At 62.8% G+C, this 19,774-nt stretch overlaps 3 protein-coding genes across 3 annotated transcripts; all 3 read right to left on the bottom strand.

Moving 5' to 3' along the window:
• Positions 1-2,782: 2,782 nt before the first annotated feature.
• Positions 2,783-6,297, bottom strand: TRIM54 (tripartite motif containing 54). Its single transcript, XM_014261309.2, has 10 exons — positions 6,014-6,297; positions 5,224-5,396; positions 4,754-4,925; positions 4,582-4,677; positions 4,228-4,461; positions 3,978-4,000; positions 3,765-3,889; positions 3,329-3,430; positions 3,157-3,195; positions 2,783-2,959 (listed from the first exon to the last, which is right to left on the bottom strand). The coding sequence occupies exons 1-10, from the start codon at positions 6,179-6,181 to the stop codon at positions 2,949-2,951; spliced, it is 1,143 nt and encodes a 380-aa protein (XP_014116784.1). The 5' UTR covers positions 6,182-6,297; the 3' UTR covers positions 2,783-2,948.
• An 825-nt stretch (positions 6,298-7,122) lies between these two features.
• On the bottom strand, positions 7,123-9,225 carry DNAJC5G (DnaJ heat shock protein family (Hsp40) member C5 gamma). The gene is made up of 4 exons (XM_005532741.3): positions 9,037-9,225; positions 8,578-8,791; positions 8,255-8,408; positions 7,123-7,737 (listed from the first exon to the last, which is right to left on the bottom strand). Exons 1-4 carry the CDS (start codon positions 9,147-9,149, stop codon positions 7,658-7,660), a joined length of 561 nt encoding a protein of 186 aa, XP_005532798.1. The 5' UTR covers positions 9,150-9,225; the 3' UTR covers positions 7,123-7,657.
• A 256-nt stretch (positions 9,226-9,481) lies between these two features.
• On the bottom strand, positions 9,482-19,716 carry LOC102105518 (uridine-cytidine kinase-like 1). Its single transcript, XM_005532740.3, has 14 exons — positions 19,458-19,716; positions 19,116-19,222; positions 18,726-18,896; positions 18,227-18,298; positions 17,797-17,986; positions 17,640-17,701; positions 17,336-17,352; positions 16,513-16,611; positions 11,319-11,412; positions 11,142-11,204; positions 10,927-11,049; positions 10,745-10,852; positions 10,512-10,668; positions 9,482-10,375 (listed from the first exon to the last, which is right to left on the bottom strand). The coding sequence occupies exons 1-14, from the start codon at positions 19,711-19,713 to the stop codon at positions 10,302-10,304; spliced, it is 1,593 nt and encodes a 530-aa protein (XP_005532797.2). The 5' UTR covers positions 19,714-19,716; the 3' UTR covers positions 9,482-10,301.
• Positions 19,717-19,774: the final 58 nt, after the last annotated feature.

The following is a 19,774-nucleotide window of genomic DNA, read 5'->3' as shown; positions in this document are numbered from 1 at the left end:
GACCGTGGCTGGGCAGCAGGTGCCCACCAAAGCTGCCTCATCACTCTCCCCTCCCTTGGACAGGGAAGAGAAAATGTAAGAGCGGCTCATGGCTCAGGATAAGGACAGAGGAAGCTCACTGATTACTGTTGTGGGCAAAGCAGACTTGGATTGGGAAAATTCATGTATCCAATCAAATCAGAGTAGGGTAACAAGAAGTAGAACAAAACCCAAGAGCACCTTCCCCTCACCCCTCGCTCCATCCCAGGCTTAGCTTTATTCCCGATCCTCCACCTCTTCCCTTCCAGTGGTGCAGCGAGACAGGAATGGGGGTTACAGCCAGTTCACCCCGTGGTTTCTGCCACTGCTTCCTTCTTAGGGAGAGGAGTTCCTGCCCTGTGCCAGCGTGGGAGGGAGGCAGTCCTCTGCAGGCTCCTCCAGCATGAGTCCTTCCCGTGTCCTGTGGGCTGTGGCTGCTCACAAACTGCTGCACTGGGTGTCCCTTCCATGGGACAGTCCCCAGGAACTGTCCCACACAGGGTCACAGGTCCTGCCAACAATCCTGCTCCAGCATGGGCTCCTCTCCCCACGGGTCTGAAGGTCCCTGCCAGGACCTTGCTCCAGCATGGGCTTCCCATGGGGTCACAGACTCCTGTGGGCACCCACCTGCTCTGGTGTGGGCTCCTCCAGGGCCTGCGGGTGGGTCTCTGCTGTCCTGTGTGTCCCCACAGGCTGTAGCTGGGTCTCTGCTGTCCCTGTGTGTCCCCACAGGCTGTAGCTGGGTCTCTGCTGTCCCTGTGTGTCCCCACAGGCTGTAGCTGGGTCTCTGCTGTCCCTGGGCACCCACAGGCTGTGGAGCAATCCCTGCTCCAGCTCTTGGAGCACCTCTTTTCGTTCCTTCTGCACCGACCCGAGAGGCTCCAGGGCTGCTGCTCTCACACCATCATTCCTCCCTGGCTGCAATTACCTCTAGACAAGAACTCTTTTTCCCTCCTTAAATACATTATCCCTGAGGTGCTACTGCCATCACTGATGGACTCTGCCTGGGCCAGCAGCAGGTCCATCCTGGAGCTAGCTGGCTGTGGCTCTCTTGGACTGGGGGAAGCCTCTGTCAGCTTCTCACAGAGGTTGCCCCTGTCATCTCCCCACTATCAAAACCTTGCCACACAAACCCAACACAAATCAAATAAAATGGACAAAATTCCACAAATAGAGCATAGGGTTGGGTAAGTGATGACAGTAGGTGAACAGCCCACCTGCCTTTGTGGGGGAAAGTGAAAAGATGTTCTTTAGGAATGTCAGCATTGTGCCCCTTATGGAGATAAAGGCCTTTGGAAGCACACTTGTGGAGAAGAGTAAAGAAATAATGATGCTTCTTGGAGCCAGCCTTGAGCAGCAGCTGGAGCAGGCTGCATGTTAGAGTCCATGCTCAGTGCAGATCACCTCTTCCTGAAATCTCAGGTGGGGGTACAATTTAATTTTAATTTAAGCAGATGCATCAGCACCTGCCAGGGAGCTGCCTGGAGGACAGGCTGGTTTGGGAGGGCAGTGGCAAGTGATGAGCATCTGGGCACAAAGCACGAGGAAGAAAATTGCCTGAAACAGAAGAGAACTACGGTGGGGCTCTCCTGAGGCACCTCAAGCACTGGGCTGGCACCCTTGGCACCCAGCTGAGGTCTCAGTCACCTCTGGAGGGTGACAGCGACAAGGCAACATCCCTGAGGAGGGGAGGGAAAGGCAAATGCTGCTTCCAGGAATGTCTGGTGCAGACATGGAGAAAGCACAGCCCCTGACGCTCCCCAGGGATCACCCCAGCCTCCCAGGCACGTTTGCGGTGTGTGAAGGAGCAGGGCGCCGCTGGGCTGGGCCCTGGGGTTGGTCCACTGACAGCAGCATCACCTGTGCTTGGGGAGAGAGCTCGGAGCTGCATGAGCGGAGCTGTCCCGTCTGTCACCCACCCTCCGGGACCTCGCCCCCAGCCCCCAGCCGCGGTGCCCGGCTGCCGGGGACCCACAGGGCTCGGGCCTCGTTGTCCCCTGGCTGGGCAGGCTGTGGCAGCCGGGACGTCCCCGGTGGAGCCCAGGAACGGGGCCCCGAGCAGCCCGAGGAGCCCGGCCGAGCATCACCGGCCCAGAATCACCGGCTCAGAATCACCGGCTGAGCATCACCGGCCCAGAATCACCGGCCCAGAATCACCGGCCCAGAATCACCGGCTGAGCATCACCGGCCGTGCCGCCATGGCGACCGCACGGGCCGGGTGACGCAGCCACCGCGGCCACCGAGCTCCCGGGGGACCCGGCGGGCTCCGGCAGCCGAGAGTGTGTGTGCTCAGCCAGCTCATCCCGACAGCGTCTGCCCCCAGCACCCCGGGGACCGGGCTGCTGCGGGCACCCGGACGGGGCGGGGGGCGCCGAGGAGGGCGCGGGGCAGAGCCCGGGTGGCACTGAGGCTCTGGGGTGGGCTCCGGATTGCACTGGGGCTCTGGGGTGGGCTCCGGATTGCACTGGGGCTCTGGGGTGGGCTCCAGGTTGCACTGGGGCTCTGGGGTGGGCTCCGGATTGCACTGGGGCTCTGGGGTGGGCTCCAGGTTGCACTGGGGCTCTGGGGTGGGCTCCAGGTTGCACTGGGGCTCTGGGGTGGGCTCCGGGTGCCCGAGTTGCACTGGGGCTTTGGGGTCTCGGCCCCTTGCCTGAGGTCCTGGGGACGCTGCTGGGGTGATGGGGCAGGGGCTGGACCCTGTGGGGCCGGTGCAGAGCTGGTCTGGGGCACCCCCCGCCTCCACCCCACCCACACACCACACGAGAACGTGTCACACACTTTTAATGTTGTAGAGGGGCAGCGCCCATTTGGGGAATTCCAGCAGCAGGGATGGAGCCCGACTGAGAGTGCCAGGGATGGCCACAGCCAGGGCGGGGGTGACAGAGACAGCCACAGCTGAGGGCATGGCAGCGCTACCCCACGGCTTCACTTCAGTGCTGACCTGTGCAGAAAAGAAGCCTCAGCCCTGTGACCCCGGGCCCCCCTTCCCACTCCCTGCAGCAGGAAGACAGGGACAGCCTGGGAGGAGCCTGAGGTGTGACCTTCCATCCACATCCTCATCCCCATTCCCAGGAGGTGTCTCCTCTGCCCCGTGGCACCCCATGGCTGTGCCCATCTCACTCCCCATGAGAGTCTCACCGTGGGGAGAACTCGCTGGTTTCTGCCTCGGCCCCACATCTGCAGAGGGAACAAGATAGAGACAGCGATACCCCAGGACCCTGAAGGACCCGTGCTGCCACACGTGGGCCATGGCACAGCCAAGCAGGCATGGCACTGGACATGGCACTGGGCAGTCATGGCGTGCACCCACCTTCAGCAGCTTCGGGCACCTCCAGGCTGTCCAGCCGGTCCTCATCCGTTGTGGCCTCACTGCCGTCCCCAGGCCCGTCACCCTCATCCTCGCCCAGTGGCTCTGTGGGCAGGGGACAGCTCAGGTGGGACCTTCCCTCCCTCCTGCATTATGGGGACACCAGGACATGCCAGGAGGGAGGTGACCAAGCAGGACACTCCAGGATGTCCCCAGGAAGAGTGTGACCTGCCCAGTGTGGAAACCAGGGAGTGTCTGGGGCAAGACTGACCCTCCAGGGTCCCTGGGTGGTGCTACAGGTGGAGGTCACATCCACAGTACCGTGTGGCATCCCCACACAGGGCATGTGGCGAGGGAGGCTCTGCTTCTCTGAGGCCTGGGTGCCCCAGGCAGTCCCGGTGCCCCCTTGGGACAGCAGCAGTTTCCCCAGTGCAGGCACCTGTCTGGAACTCGATGGTCCTCAGCATCTCAGCCACGTAGTCCACGTTGATGGAGAAGTGGTCCATATTCTCGTAGCCGGGCTCAGGGCGGCTGCTCATTGATGCCTTGGACATGTCTGTGATCCTGCAGGGCAGAGACACCCCGGGAGCTGCAGGGTCCAGCACCCAGAGGCCACCAGGCAAAGGCTTTTCCCCCCATACTCCCCACTTACTTTTTCAGGAGTTCCTTGGAGTGCTGTGAAGGAAAGCAAAGGGGGATCAGTGTCTCCTGGACATCACCCCCACCACAGGCCCACCCCTGTACATCCCACCCAGGGGCATCCACAGATCCTTCAGAGTGAGCACAGCCGCGCTGTTTAGACAGGCAGCTCCACGGCCCTCAGGGAACCATGGCACTACCACCCAGCCCTGGGGCAGTTCCAGCTCCCCTGTCCCCTTCTCTCCCTGCTCCCCTGGCAGGACCTGCAGGTACACGGCCATCTGGGGCTCCTCCATGGCCTGGATGGCTGACTCCACCAGTTTGGAGGAGGCCTCCAGGTGGTCTCCGTACTGGCGGATGAGCCCACGGACACGCTGCAGCTTGGCCTCCTGCTCGGCTGCGATGCTCTGCAGCAGCTCCTTCTTCCGCTCCTCCAGGATCCCGTACAGCGCATCAAACCGCAGCCCCACGTGCTGCTTCTGCCGCCGGCCGTTCTCCTGTGGGGCGGGAGTCCCTGCTGCAGCGCGTCCCCCCAGCACAGCCCCAGGGCTGGGCTCTCCCAGCGCCACCACATCCTTCCACTGGCACAGCCCCAGGGCCGGACCCCCAGTCCCAACCTCGATGGTGTGGCAGATCTCCTCCATCTGTGTGATGATGGCCTGGATCCGGTCGTTCCCCGCCACCAGCATGGCGATGCCGTCGCTGAGCTCACTCTGGGAGTAGAGGGCACGGGCATGAGGGTGGCTGTGGGGGTACCCTCGGCCCCCCAAAACCTCAGGGGCTCCCCACCTTCTGGCGCTGGTAGACGGCCGGCAGCGGAGCCACCTCGCAGTCCTTGTGCGCCCCAAACACCTTGCACAGGGAGCAGGTGGGCGCCTCGCAGCGCAGGCAGTAGATGTTGATCCTCTCATCCTCGTGCTCCTCACACATGAGGTGCTGCTCGGCCTTGGCATGAAGGGGTCTACAGGGGGGTTGGGGGTGTCAGATAGACACCCTGGCCCCCAGAGACACCCCAGCTGCAGAGACAGCACCACCCCCAGGACCTGCCCAGCCCTGGAGACACCTCTGGCTCCCAGGGACCCTCCAACCCCAGGGACATTCCTGGCACCAGAAATACCTCTGGTGCTGGAGACACCCCCAGCCCAGGAGTATTCCCTGGCCCTGTGTGGGCCCCATGACCGCCCAGTTCCTGCCGGGATCCCACCCCCAGCCCTCTCGGTGGGCCCCCCCCCGGCCGCGGGGACCCCGCGCCTCCGGACCGGGCCGACTCCTGCTTGTAGATGTCGATGATGTTCTCCACGAGCAGGTTCCGCTGCAATCCGTACACCCCGTGCCGGTCCAGCACCACCTCGTGCCGGCACGACGGACACCGGAACCGGCCGCCCGACGGCACGGCGCTGGAGCCCCGTGACTGCCACAGCGGGTTGGAGGCCTGGGGGGTACGCGAGGGGTCACGGCGGCGACACCCCGCACCCCCGGCACCCCGCACCCCCGGAACCCCGGCACCCCACACCCCCGGAACCCCCGGAACCCCGGCATCCCGCACCCTCGGCACCCCGCACCCCCGGAACCCCGGCACCCCGCACCCCCAGCAATCCCGGTATCCCGGCACCCTGCACCCTCGGCACCCCCGGCACCCCGCACCCCCGGTATCCCGGCAACTCCCGTCCCCACGGATCTGCGCCCCACAGCCCCCCGGCACGGACCCGGGCACGGAGACAGAGATGGAGACGGGCAAGAGCACGGACACAGGTGTGGACACAAACAAGGGCACGTACACGGCCCTTCACCGGGCCCGTTCATCGTTCCCGGCAGCCGGGAGCGGCACCGAGCGCAGCCCGGCCCGCCGGCTGATCCCGCAGCCGGGATTCCCGGTGCCAGTGCCACACTAGGCCCCGGCTGTGAAGAGGACCCCGGTGTTCCTAGTGCCGCCTGCCCCTCCGCCTCGCTGGCCGGGGATCCCGGGATAACGGGGCCAGCACCCGCCGGAGTGGGGTCCTAAGGATGGAATTCCCGGTGCCTCCCCCCGCCCCCACCGGCGGGTCCCACCTGGAAGACGTCGTTGGCGCACTTGCGGCAGAGGTTGTGCTGGCAGGGCAGGATGACCACAGGTTTGGAGAACATCTCCAGGCAGATGGGGCAGATGAGCTGCTTCTCCAGGCTCTCCATGCTCCTCGCCTCCGCCAGAAGCGGCTTCAGCCCCACGGCGAAGTTCATGGCCGCGGTCCCGGCCCGTCCCGGCCCGACCCGGCTCTGTCCCGCGGCTCCGCTCCGGCCGCCCGGTGCCCGCTTTGTTTCGGCCCCGGCTCCGGCCCCGCCGCTAATTTTAGCGGCCCCCGCCCCGCCAGCCGCAGCTGTCGGCGGCGTCGGGTGACACTGAGTCACCATTCCTGCCCACCCCTGGGCACCGGCTGGTCCCGGGACCGGCTGATTCCCTGCGACCGAGTTTCGGGACCCGCTGATCCCTGCCCGGAGAGGAGGAGCGGCCGAGGTTCCGGGGGAGCAGGGCTGGCAGTCGTGTTGAGGAGCGGGTGCTTCCCTCTGGAGGCAGCGGGGCTGCGGGAGGCTGGGGTCCCCCAGACCCCACAGCCCCAGCCCAGTGCCACCCCCCCGAACAGCAGGGTGCAGGGGCTGGTGCCAGGACACCCCCATCCTCACTCACCCTGCCACCCTGTCTATATTTAGGGAGTGAGGCAGAGCCCATGCAGCTGCAGGCAGAGGAGGTGACCAGAGACAGGAAGAAAGGGCAAGCGGCTCACTGCGTCCCCCTCGGTGTCATCCCGGCCAGTCCCGGCCCTGCGCAGGGCCACGGCTCCCAGAGAGCAGGTCAGGAGCAAGGCTGGGGCTGGGCAGTGGGGCTGGGCAGTGGGGCTGGGCAGTGGGGAGCAGGGCTCCAGGGCTGCAGCAGCAAGGAGTGGGAAGAGCAGAGCCTGTGGGAGCCAGCAGCAGAGGACAGAGCGGGTGACAGTAAACGAGTGACAGTCACTCCACTTGACATGACCACTCCACACAGGACAGTGCCTACTCCACGCCCCAGTCAGTCCACCACCCTGCAGGATCCATGGGCACAGCCCCCAGCATGGACAACACCAGGCAGAGGCACATCCTGCTGCCGAGTGTTCCAGCAGCCCTGGACAGAGCCCAGGCACACACACACGCCCCTCCCATCAGCCTTTAATGGTGCCCAGAAAAACCCAGACAACCTCTGCCAGAGGGCAGAGGAAAGGGGTACAGATCGAAGCACCCCAACCCCACAGCAGCGTTTGGCACCCAGCACCCATCGGGAGGGTTCACGAGGGGGCAGCGGGCTCAGCCCAGCCCCAGAGGTTACAGTGCTAATGGTCTTGGACGCGCTCAGCTCCCTCGAGCGAGCTGCGGAGCTTGGCCCGGAGCATCTCTGTTTGTGCCTGGTGCTCGGTGCCCGACATGGACACAGGCAAGGCACTAAAGGGGGCCACAGCAGCACGGGCTCCAGGCCACTGCCACCACCAGTGCTGGGACACGGGGGCATTGCCCTGGAGCTCGAGCAGGGGCCCGGGAGCCTGTGCATTGATGCTGGCCAAATTAACCTGAGATTCTACCCCTCCCGAGGCTGATGAGCCCGGGGGGCGGGACCATGGTCCCAGAAAGTGACAGTCCTGAAGGAGAACTCCTGTCCCGAGTCCTGGGGGAGTTGGCGGGATGGGACCAGCCTCAGGCATCACTCCTGGTGCTGGCTGGCAGTGGCTCCGTGCCGGCAGGCGGGGGCTGTGCTACAACAGGGATCTGAGGATCTGGAAAGGAAGAGCTGCGGATCAGTGGCTCGGCCCCATCCTGACAGTGAGCAGCAATCTCAAAACATCCCTGCAAGGGCTCCCACAGCCCTGGCCAGTGCAGAGCCGTGTGGGAGTGCCCCAACACCACAGAAATCTGCAGGACTCACCCAGCCCCACTGACCCCAGTATGGCCAGTGCCAGGGAACAGAGCCGGCCTGGAGCACAGCCACTCTTCCCGTGCTCTGAGCCCCAAAGGGCACCCGCCCAAGGGTCTCTAAGCTTCAGGCCTGTTCAGGGGGACTTTGTCCAAAGGGAAGGACAAGGTGAACCCATGGTCCATGCAGTGGCTCCCTCTGTCACTGTCACCAGCCCTGGCCCACAATGGAAACAGTGAGGGCTGGCTGGAAACAAGAGGTGCAGCTAAAACCAACCCAAGGCCTGAGCCAGAACTCTATCCCCACATGAGATGGGAAATAGGGACACCCCACAAAGCAAACATAGGTGCTCCTAGCTGCTGGCCTCCAGCCTGACTTACCGCTGTCCTCTGTGCCCATCTGTGCCTCCAGGTCCTTGGGGTCCACATACTTGTAGGACTCATCCTCCTTGGGTTGGCAGCACGTCCCACAGCAGAAGAAGCAGCAGCAGCAGCAGCAGCAGCAGGTGAGGGCACCGCAGCACAGCACCAGTGCCTGCATCAGGGGCAGACACACTGAGCTCACTCAAATCCCTGACCCGTTCACACCAGTCCTGCAACCCCACTCAAACCACCGGCCTGCCAGGACAGCAAACCATTAAGCTCAGCTGACCCGCCAGCCCCATCACGCCAGCCCCAGGAATGCCGGATGATGCCGGGCTCACCTGGAACCACCACTTGGACATGAGGAAGTAGTGCCGGACCGCATCATCCCCGAACTGCTCGGCCACGTAGAGGCCGAGGGAGCCGTACTGGTCATACAGGCGGCGCTTGTCCGCGTCGCTCAGCGTGGCGTGGGCGCTGTTGATCTCCTTGAACCGCTCGGCTGCCGCCGGGTCATCGGGGTTCTTGTCCGGATGGTACTTGAGAGCCAGCTTCCTGCGGGGTGCAGCGGGGGGACCCCCAGCTCGGGTCACAGCCTCACTTCCCGGGACAGACCCAGACCCCCGGCACGGAACCAGGACCCCCGGCACGGGATTACGGCCTCGTTTCCGGGAACCGACCCTGACGGCCGGGATGGGACCAGGACCACCCGGACGAGATCCCGGCCGCGCTGGGAGGACGGACCCTCACGCCTGGGCTCCCAGGACGACCCCGCGGCCCCCGCCGGACCCCCCCCGTACCGATAGGCCTTCTTGATCTCCTCGGGGGAGCTGCCCTTCTGCAGCCCCAGCACCCGGTACAGGCTCTCCCCGACCCGGGACAGCTTCCGCTGCGGCCGCGGGGGCTCCGCCATGGCCGCGCCGAGGGTGGCGGGGTCGGACGGGACGCGGCACCGACCGCCACGGCCCTGCCCGCGCCCGCCGCTTCCGCCCGCGCCGCCGCCGCTCTGCGCCTGCGCCGCCCGCGCCCCGGGACAGCGGGGACAGGGCACGGGACAGCGGGGACAGGGCACGGGACAGCGGGGACAGACAGGGCACGGACAGCGGGGACAGACAGGGCACGGACAGCGGGGACAGACAGGGCACGGGACAGCGGGGACAGGGCACGGGACAGCGGGGACAGACAGGGCACGGACAGCGGGGACAGACAGGGCACGGACAGCGGGGACAGACAGGGCACGGACAGCGGGGACAGCGGCCAGCCCGCCCCGGTCCCCGGGACAGCCGGCACCGGCCGGCCCTGCTCCGGCGGCAGAAGGAGGCGGCACACGGGATCGCGCTGCTCCTTTATTGGTACAAAAGGCGGTGAGGGCGCGGTGAGGGCACGGCCGGGCCCCGGGACAGCGCGGGCAGACCCCCACCCCCGAAACCTCCTGCTGCTGCCGGTGGCGGGGCCGAGCGGGGCAAGGCTGCCGCTGCCCTTTGAAAAAAGAACCTGAGCAACAAGGGCAGCACCGGGAAGGCAGCTCGATGCCAATCCCCCGACTCCTGGGACCAGGGATCGAGTGTGGACTAGTGGGAACAGGGTGGATCCATGAGGTCCAGCCCCTGATGTTGGAGGGTCCCAATGGAGCTGGGGGCTGCCCACAATAAATACAAATAAATACGGATTCCAGGCAAAGAGCGCACCTGGACTGGACCCCATCTCTCTCTTCCCCTGGACAGAAGGTGAGCACCCCCTCAGGCACAGCCGCAGGGAGGCCACCACCCCCTTCGGAGGCACGGCTGGCCCAGGCCCAAAGGCAGGGCTCTGGGAGCAAGGAATGTCCCTAAATGTCCCCTCTCCATGGTCCACAGGAGAGGCCATCCCTCTCTTCTCCTCCTCCTCCCTGGGGAGGATTGGTCCTTTGGGGCAGAGGGAGACCAGCAGCAGGGGCTTGTGGTGCAGGTCCGGAGAGCCGGGGGCTGGCAGGTGGGCACAGCTGGCAGCTCAGGGCCTCTCCTGGGGGCAGGGATGGGGGCCAGCCCTGCAGCCAGCCTGGTCCATGGTCCTGTGGCCAGCCAGTTCAGCAGTCCATGCTGTCGCTCTCACACCAGGCTGAGGGGCCATCGGTGCCAAAGTATCTGTCTCCAAAGTTACCTGGCAGAGAAAGGGACAAAGTGAAGGGACAGCAGCAGCAGCTCCGCCGGAGTCCCCTCGGCGTGGCTGCGAGGCTGTCCATTCCTAGGGTTGCTGGCCTCAGCCATAAGGTACAGCACACCCTGCTCCCCCTCACCGATGCCCGGGATGATGTGGAACTCCTCGTTGACCCGCTTGTCCACAGCGGTGGTGATGATGTGGACACGGGGAAAGGCGTATGCCACGGAGTGCACCCCCATCTCCGCCATCAGCAGCGACAGCAGGAAGATCCTGTCCTCCTGCACATCGTGGTCCTGTGGCACGTGGAGATATGAGAGCCCAGCTGGGAGCAGAGATCTCACGCCCCATCCCACCTACCCGGCCCCTCACCAGGAGCACGCGCACAGCCATCATGGCCGCGGCCCCCGTGGACACGGTGCTGTCCATCAGGATGACGTAGTCCTCGCTGATCTCCTTGGGCAGGCGCAGGTAGTGGAGCTGGGGAGGGAAGGAGGGCGGTTGGTGACGTGCCAGGGGTGCACGGCCGTGTGCCAGGCTGCAGCCCGACTCACCTCAGGCTCCCCTGTGTCCAGGTTGGTCTGGATGAGGATCTTGCCCAGGCGGATGTCCTTGCAGACAGCGGTCAGGGCCTGCTCCATGGTCTCGCCTGCTCGCAGGATGGACACGCCGGTGATCTGGGAAAGGGGCAGGGACACGTGCTGGGTGCTCCCAGTGCATGCTGACCCCAGGAGCTGTGCTCTCACGGGGAGCAGGGATCGTGTCTCACCCGCTGCCTGTGGAACCGTTTCCCCTCGTACATCGTGCCCTGGGGCGTCTCCACAGTGACCGACTGCAGAAAGGGGAGCACAAGGAGTGTGGGGGGAGCCAGACCCCCCGTGAGTGGGGGCACCCAGAAGGGGAGATGGGCATGGGGCTGTGGCTACACCCGAGAGTGGTCACTCACCTTCAGTGGCAGGAAGGACAAGGCATGTTCGATCAGCAGCCGCATCAGGCGCTTGGAGTAGAAGATAAATTCGTCCCTGGTCGTGTCCTTGTTCCTGGGAGGGATGACACACGTGAGGTGGGAACAGAGCCCCTGCCATCTCCTGCAGACCACACGTGGGGCTCCAGAGGCCAACCAACATGGACAGCAGTCCCAGTCTGTGGGAACCAGAGCATTCTTAAGAGTGACACAGTCAGTGATCACCTGCACTGTGGGACTCACTGAGACCTCAGCTTTTGTCTTAGACAGGACCACAGAGGCAAGAGAGTGGCTTAGTTACCCTGGGAGGGAGATGCAACACCAGTTACAGACACCAGAGAGAGCTGGGAGAGAATGAGGAGTAGGAACAGGTCAGGCAGGACTATCAGTCCTGGGGCAGCACAAAATCAGGAGCAGTGGGTGTGTGCTGGGGAGCCTGGGAGGTGACAGGAGCTGAGCCAGGATGGACTAGGACCCCACTGTGGAAGGGGACATATTCACCATGGCTGAGCTCACTGGGTGACAGAAAAAAGTTGAACGTGTCCTCAGCTCTCCCCACTACATACCAAGCCAGAGATAAAGCACTGCCAAGAACCAGGTGACTCTGAAATACCCATCGTGCCCTTTTCACAGCTCTGGCGTACTGAAGGCAGCAAGATGTAAAACAAACACAAACCAGAACAAAGCTGCCATAGGGCCACTAACCTCTCTCCTCCCCCAGGAGGGGTAAAGCCAGCCCTGCATGCTGGACACTAACCCCACAGCAGAGGGAAAGTGGATGGATTTTCCTACTGAGAGCACCCTGGCCACCAGCCTCGTGGGGAACATGAGGACAAAGAAGTCCCACAGACACCTACCCATTCCCAGATGGAAGAGGTGGAGCTAGCAACACTCCTGAAGAGGCAGAAGGATATGGAATATTTTTACTCTGTATTTTAAGACCATCTGCCATTTCTTACACCTCACTGGATGACAGACAGCCCCACTGAGGCACTCGGAGGAGGACGAACAGTCACTGCTGTCCCTGCGTGTTCCTGCAGCCATTCCAGGGTTGCTCACAGCTGAGCACCTGCAGTGACCATGGCACACAGACATTCCCAAATCCCTGGGCAGAGAGAGCTCCCCCAGGGGAGGCAGAAGATCAGTTCTGGTCTGCAAGGAGCAGGCACCCTGCCTACGGCTCCCAGCGTGAGCTGCCAGCATGCACTCACAGGCGGGTGGCACCCACCCATCCACCCACAGCAGCTTGGGAGCAGCCCAAGGCCAGCAGCCTCCCTGTCTCCACAGCAGCCTGTCCTGTCCCAGGCAGCTGTCCCCACTGAGACCCACACCGGCTGTTCTGGCCCCTGGCTGGGTGGGATGGACCCCACTGCAGAGGCAGTTCCTCTGGGGATGGGGAAGCACCCCAGACCCCAGTGCAGAGACCCAACCATGAAGCTTCTCCATGCCCAGGGCACAAGCAGGGCAGGGGGAAGGGCTGTGCCAGGGAGGGCAGCCCAGACACGTTTGGCAGGAGCAGGTTACCAGGATCCATCAGTGCCGCTGTCCCACCTCCTCAGCTGGCAGAGCACTGCCAAAGGGCCATGGCTGTCCCCACAGCATCACTGCCTGCGTGAAGCCTGAGGAAACACACTGCTCCTCTCCACAGAGGAGGCAAGAGGAACCTCAGCACTCTGCAGCACATGTTGGGAGCCTGCAGCTGGGCATGGCAGCACCACAGTTGGCGCTCCTGATGACCTCAGCCTTCCCTAGCACACTCAGGAGACGACAGGGGGACCAGGAGGATGTGCCTGGTCCCTGACCATGGCATCAGCTCTGTGCATGAACTGGACTGGCTGCAGGTGCGAGCCAGCTGGTACAGCAAGGCTCCAGGAAATCTGGGAATGAATGGGTTACAGAATCCCAGAACAGTCTGTGTTGGGAAGGACCTTAAAGGTCATCTTGTCCCACTGCCCTGCCATGGGCAGCGGCACCTCCTATTAGGCCAGGTTTCCCCAAACCTTGTCCAGCCTGACCTTGGGGCAGCCAGCTATCCTGGACAGCTTGTGGCAGAGCCTCACCACCCTCACAGAAGAACTTCTCACTGTCTCAGTGGGATACCATTCCTCCTCATCCTGACACTGCATCCTTCATACCCCATCTATTCGTAAGCCTCATGACTCAAACTGTGCAGCTATTCCAGTGTGAGACTTGTTTTTGGTTTCTGTCTCTCCACAACAGCAGGAAATTGCTCTAGAAAGTGCTTCCCCTGCATGCCAGCCTGGATTTGCCAGGACGATGCTCATCTGCTGCCACCAACACCTTCCCAGCAGACAGATGGGTGGAGCCTCTGGTGTGGAACAACAGGGAATGGTGCTGGCTGACATGCCAGGATTGACCATCTGCATCCTAGAGAGCTGCACTGGGAAAGAGCAGACAGGAAAAGGAGGGAGAAGAATCCTGGCTCATAGCTCTGCAGTGATGCAGGTGCTGGGTTGGACACTTCAAGGCTTGGGAAGGCTGTGCTGGTGGGAGCAGCAGCTGGAACCTGGTGCAGTAAAAGGTTCCCTGCCAATGTCAGGGGCTGAACTAGGCAGCCTCTAAGGGTCCCTCCGACCCAAACCACTGTATGATTTAATTAATAAAGACAGGAGACAGATCTGCCAAGATGCAGTAACTTTGCACATAGAGGTGCAGGAAATGTGGCTAAAGGTGTGTCTGATTCTCACCAGCCCGGAGCTCTCTGGGAGCCCAACAGAAGGGCAGCAGGCAAAAGCAGCATCTTAGGAGTAGAGGGTCACACGTGGTGACCAGCAACAGCCCCGTGCCATGCCCAAGTGACACAGAAGCCAATGAGTGCTGCCAAGTCTCACCAGAAACACATTCTCCCTTGCTGTCCCCTAACACAGACACCCAGCAGAGCTCCTCAGCTCAAAGGTTTGGGAAAGGCACTGGCCCGGCAGGATTTCAGGGGTAGCTGACAGGCTGCGTTGATGTTCCTCGGAAATATGGCATTTCTTATATACCATCAGGAGTGGGCTAAGCTGCCTCCCCACTACCCCTGGCCCTCCTCCAACGTGAGGCCAATGGTGCCAAAGCCCTGCAGCTCCAGGCAAAGCCCAACCCACCCCCAGGGCAGCCTAGCACAGCCCTGAGCCTCAGCGGATTAAGGTCATCAGGCACTTGTGGTACAAAGGTGGAGCCACAGCCCGGGGGAGGGACACAAGCACAGGCACAGGGCTCTGCCTGGCACACCTGAGGTGCCACAGCATACACCACAGGTTCTACAGCCTGTCTTGGAGCTGTGCTTCCACAGGAGGAAGGAGTGAGGAGAAGGAATGGAGGTGCCCAGCCTGCATGTGGTCATGAGTATCGGAAGATGATAAAATATTTGAGCTGGAAAAACCCTTTGAGACCAAATCCAGTTGCTCCCTCAGCACTGCCAAGGCCACCGGTAGCCCACACCCCCAAGTGCCACATCCACGTGGTTTCTAAATTCCACCAGGGATGGGGCCTCCACCACGATCTGGCGCAGCTGTGCCAATGCTGGACAACCCTTTCCATGAAGAAACCGCTCCCAATATCCAACCTAAATCTCTGGAGCAGCCTGAGGCAGTTTCCTCTTGTCCTGTCCCTTTTTCCATGGGAGCAGAGCCCAACCCCTCCTGCCTGCATCCACCTGTCAGGAAGCTATAGAGAATGAGAAGGCCCCCCCGGAGCCTCCTTTTCTCCAGGCTGAGCCCCTTTCCCAGCTCCCTCAGCCTCTCCTGGGGCTCCAGCCCCTTCCCAGCTCCGTTCCCTGCCCTGGACACGCTCCAGCCCCTCCAGGGCTCTCCTGGCAGGAGGGGCCCAGAGCTGCCCCCAGCACTGGAGGTGCCCCAGCAGTGCCCAGCTGGGAGAGCCCAAGTGCCACTGGCCTCTTGCCCATCTGGGCTCATGCTGAGACACTGCTGACCAACACCCCCAGGGCCTTTCCAGTTTTTCAGCCCCTCTGCCCCAGCCTGGAGTGCTTCATGGGGTTGTTGTGACCCAAGAGCAGGACCTGGTGCCTGGCCTTGTTGACCCACACACTGCTGATCTCAGCACATCCCACATCCACCCAGCCTGTCCCAATCCCTCTGCAGAGCCTTCCTGCTCTCCAGTGGATCCACATCTCACCCAGCCTGGTATCATCTGCAACCGTACTGAAAGTGCACTCAGTCCTCTCCAGGTCTCGCACAAGAACATTACACTTCCCCAACCGAACCAGGTGCCATAGCAACCACAGCATGAGAGGCACGGGAGGACCTGACTGAGCTCAACATCCCCGCCCTGCTGTGGACAAACACAGGGGGCTGTAGGTTCTGCAGCCACAAAAACAAGGAACCTCTCAGCAGTCCTAAAGGCCTCAGCCCTTGACCCTCCACTAAATGATGCTACTGTCACCTGGAAAAAAGGAGCATCAGAGGGGAATTGAAGTAATCTCCCTTTGCCCCCCCCAAAGTAATCCTGGCTAGCTCTGTCGAGGGGGGGGGTCAGGGAGGTTCTTCACGACCAAGAAAAAAGACCAAAGGGCTGCTCGTCCCTCTGGGGTAATGGAGGATGTTTATTCTGGCTGGCTTCCAGGGGGGAGAAGAGACCGGGGATCCCTTTCCCAGACTCTTTCAAACCTCGGGAGAGGGGCAGGGAGACATATAACACCAACCAATGGGATAACATTTCACACACAGGGAGGGGAGGGGAAAGGAAAAACCCGTCACAGCTGCAGGGAGGGTTTACACAGAAACTAAGTAACTCCCAGAAATATGCACTACTACAGGGAATGAAAAGATCAAGAGTAGTGGAGTCATAGAAGCAGCTGCCCAGGTCCCTTCTCTAAGCTAGCTCTAAACCTGAGTGCCCTAGGAGAGGGGCAAAGGGTACCTTGCTCCATGCCACCAGCTGTTCCACCTGTGCTCCAGTGAGGAAAGAGACAACCAGTCCCCTCCCATTGTAGGAAAAGCCTGCCTTTGGCTCGGGAATCACCCAAAGCAGATGTGCAGAGATCTGGTCACCAGAGAAGTGCCCATGGGGCCAGGGCCAGCTCCACTCAGCTATTCTGCTCCAGGCCAACACCCATTACTGAGATGCCAGGGGCAGAGGGGAAAAACTCACCCCAGGCCTTGCGGTGTGACCCCACCAACCAGCCCAGAGAAGGGGCCTGGGGGCAGGGATGTACCTGATGATGGTGTGCATGCCCCGCACCTGCGGCGTGCTCTCCAGGACGCTCAGCGTCTTTGGCAGTGGCTGTCCTTGGTGGGCAGAGGCCAGGGCTGCCCTGCAGGGAGGAAGGGGGTCAGAGCTGTGCAGCACATGCAGAGCCACAGCACTGGGCCCTTAGAGGGACATGACCCTGCCAAAGGAAGGCTCCAGAACTCCCCTGAAAAGTCGACATCATGCTTGGCCTTCCCGCTTGGATCCTGAAGAATGCCCCAAGTCTGATACCAGGCATGAGATCCCAGAGCCAGACTACCCAAAAAGACTGGGGCAAACCTCCTGGACCACACATACTGCAGCCTCTACAGCACCAGCCTTGGCAAGCACCAGGACTAGCAGCTCTGCAGGGCAGGACATTCCCATGCACCCCGGGACCAGGCTGTGCACCACGTGAGGGACAAGGGCTGTCCTGCTCAGATGGGACATGAACTGCCAGGAACAGGGACCATGCAGGGCACTTCTCCTGCAGAAGTGAACAGCCCAGGGTAACTCAGCAGTCAGGACAGGAGCCCTGCTTCAGAAAGGGACAAGACCAGGGCAGGGAGCTGGCCACCTCCATCAGCCACAGTGTGGGATGTGTCACACAAAACCCACAGCTGCAGCCAGATAGACCCCAAGGAGCTGGCAACAGCCATTGCAGCCCTGGGGAGGAGCAGCTATGCTCAGGCACCTCAGCAAAGCTCTACCAGCAGGGACAGGAAGGCAGCAAGACTTGGAATGCAGTGGGTGCCAGCAGCCCCCCCAAACGCAGAACTGGCTCCTCTGCAGTGGTGGGTCCCACGTACCTGACTGTAATCTCCCGCTGGATGGTGGAGAGGTCATCGGCGCAGCACGAGGGAACAGGAAGGACACCCTGTCAGTCACTCACAGGCCAGCACAGCCATATCAACAGCCCAGGGGGCACCCAACCCTCCTCCCCAGTGCCCACTTCAGAGATCTGCTCCCCCAAGCACCATGCCAGGGCCTTTTGAGAAGAGAGAGGTGATGTCAAGACCCGCCCCAGGTGCTCCAGGAGCACAGGTCTGTGTGCAGCCACATCCTGCCCTCTGCATGCATGCAGGACCCTTCTCTTCCTCAGCCCTGGCTCACCTTCTCCAGCTGGCTGTGCACATGCTGCACAATGAGGTCCAGTGCCACGAAGTTTTCCCCACCTGAGAGTGGAGCAGAAGAGCCAGGTGGGGGGGACGCTGACCTACCCCTGCCCCAGATCACCCACTCCCAATGCCAGGGTCAGCTCTGGCCTCACCCCTGGGCACCACGATGTCAGCAACCTGCACGGTGGGCTCGATGTACTGCTCGAAGGCCGGCTTCACAAACTTGTTGTACTGCTTGATGACCCCTGCAACATCGCGCCCACGCTCCATGATGTCGCGCTGCAGCCGCCGCACCAGACGGATGTCAGAGTCCGTGTCCACAAACACTTTCATGTCCAGAAGCTGGAAAACTGGGAGGGGTGAGCACCCCCTATGCAGCTCTCATCATACCTGTGTTACTCCCCTCCACCACCCAGCAATGGCACCCAGCATCACCTCCCCTGACACTCTGACATGCAGTGCTCTGCCAGCAAGTGGGGTGGCCTTTCCCTCCACAGCCCCCACTGCTGCAGTGGGCCAGTGCCTGTGCTGCTGCAGGCACACATCCCCTCCCAGGCCAGCAGCCACCTGAGGCAGCGATACCTTGAGCAGCTCCTTGTTGGCGAAGGCCAGGATCCCTTCGAACACGATGACATTGGCCCCATACACTGTTTTCTGCAGGCAAACGGAAGCTGGGTTTGTCCTGTTTCTCTCACATGCCATGGCAGCACCAACACTGACACAGACAGGGCACTGATCTCCCTGGGCTTTCACCACTGTGTTGGGGCTCCCCATAGATGTCCAGCAGCACCCGCTGTCTTGGAGCCCTAGTTCATCCCTATGCATGATGCTCCAGGACAGACCCTGAACCATGCTCCAGAATTCAAGCCTCTGCTCAATGCCATCTGCCCCAGCACCCCTCCACACTGAGTCCCTCCCTCATGTCTGTGCTGGCCCGTTTGCAGATCCACCCACAGTCTCCCCAGAATGATGACCCCAAGCCGCCCCATCCCTTTAGCCTTCCAGGCCCTGCAGCACCAGAGGTGTTCCCCCTTCCCGGGACTCTGCCACCCTGGCCCAGCGTGGCCCCTGTGGCACCCACCCACTCGCGGCGCCGGCTGTGAGTGGTGAAGTCGTACACCGGCACCTTCACGCTCTTGCCCTTCTTGAGCTTGCGCAAGACACTGACGAGCAGCTCAAAGTCAAAGGCATCGGGGTGGTCGAAGTTGTAGTCGCTGCGGGCTGCCAGCGCCTGCTGCCCCTCATCCAGCACCTGCAGGCCCCGGCAGTGCTCAGCGCCGTGCCGGACGCCCGGGGCACCAGCACCACTCAGCACTGCGCCGGATCCTGGCATCCACAGGCACCAGCACGGCTCAGTGTCGCACCGGATCCCTGGACCCACGAGCATCAGCACCACTCAGCAGTACGCTGGAACCGCGACTATCGGCACCGCTCGGCGCTGTGCCGGACCCCCGGGCCCCCCGTCCCGCACCTTGTAGAAGGAGTCCATGGAGAGCAGCACGACCCAGGGCACGTCCAGCGCCTCGATGATCCGCGTCGCCACCGTGGTCTTGCCTGAGGCGCTGCCGCCGCACAGGCCTGCGGGGAGCGGCGGGGGCACCGCCCCGGCCCCGGATCCGTCACGGCCCCGGATCCGGCTCCAGCCCGGTCCCAGCCCCTCCTCGGACGTTGCTCGGGGCCCGGTTCCACGGATTTCCGACTGCAGCCCGACCCTGGCCCCGGTCTGGCCTCCATCCCCTCCCCGGCCCAGTCTCGGCTCCATCTCCTTTCTGCTCCGGCTCCATCCCCTCCCCGGCCCCGTTCCGCCACTCACCGATGACAAAGGCCTCATCTACGGGCGCGCCGGTCTCGCTGTACCAGGGCGGCCGCCCGGCCGTGTAGATAGTCCGTTTGCTGGTGCGCAGCAGCGGCGTCTCCGGCTTGCACTGGCTGGCGGTGCGCCGCCGTGGGGCCGGGGCGGGCGCCAGCGGCAACCGGCTGAGCAGAGAGCCCAGCGGGCCGGGACCGGAGCTGTGGCCGCGCTCCGGCCCCGTCGTGCCCCGCCGCTCCTCCGCACCCACCGCCGCCATCGCCGCGCGTGGCCGCGGGAGCTGCTGGGACAGGCGGTGCTGCACACGGCCCGGCGAACAG

This window comes from Pseudopodoces humilis, chromosome 3, assembly GCF_049639895.1.
Source record: "Pseudopodoces humilis isolate 2021_Gansu_Grassland_sample_001 chromosome 3, ASM4963989v1, whole genome shotgun sequence".
NCBI classification, from domain to species: domain Eukaryota; kingdom Metazoa; phylum Chordata; class Aves; order Passeriformes; family Paridae; genus Pseudopodoces; species Pseudopodoces humilis.
Note: the sequence above shows the minus strand (reverse complement) of the source record. Positions and strands in the feature narration are given on the sequence as shown.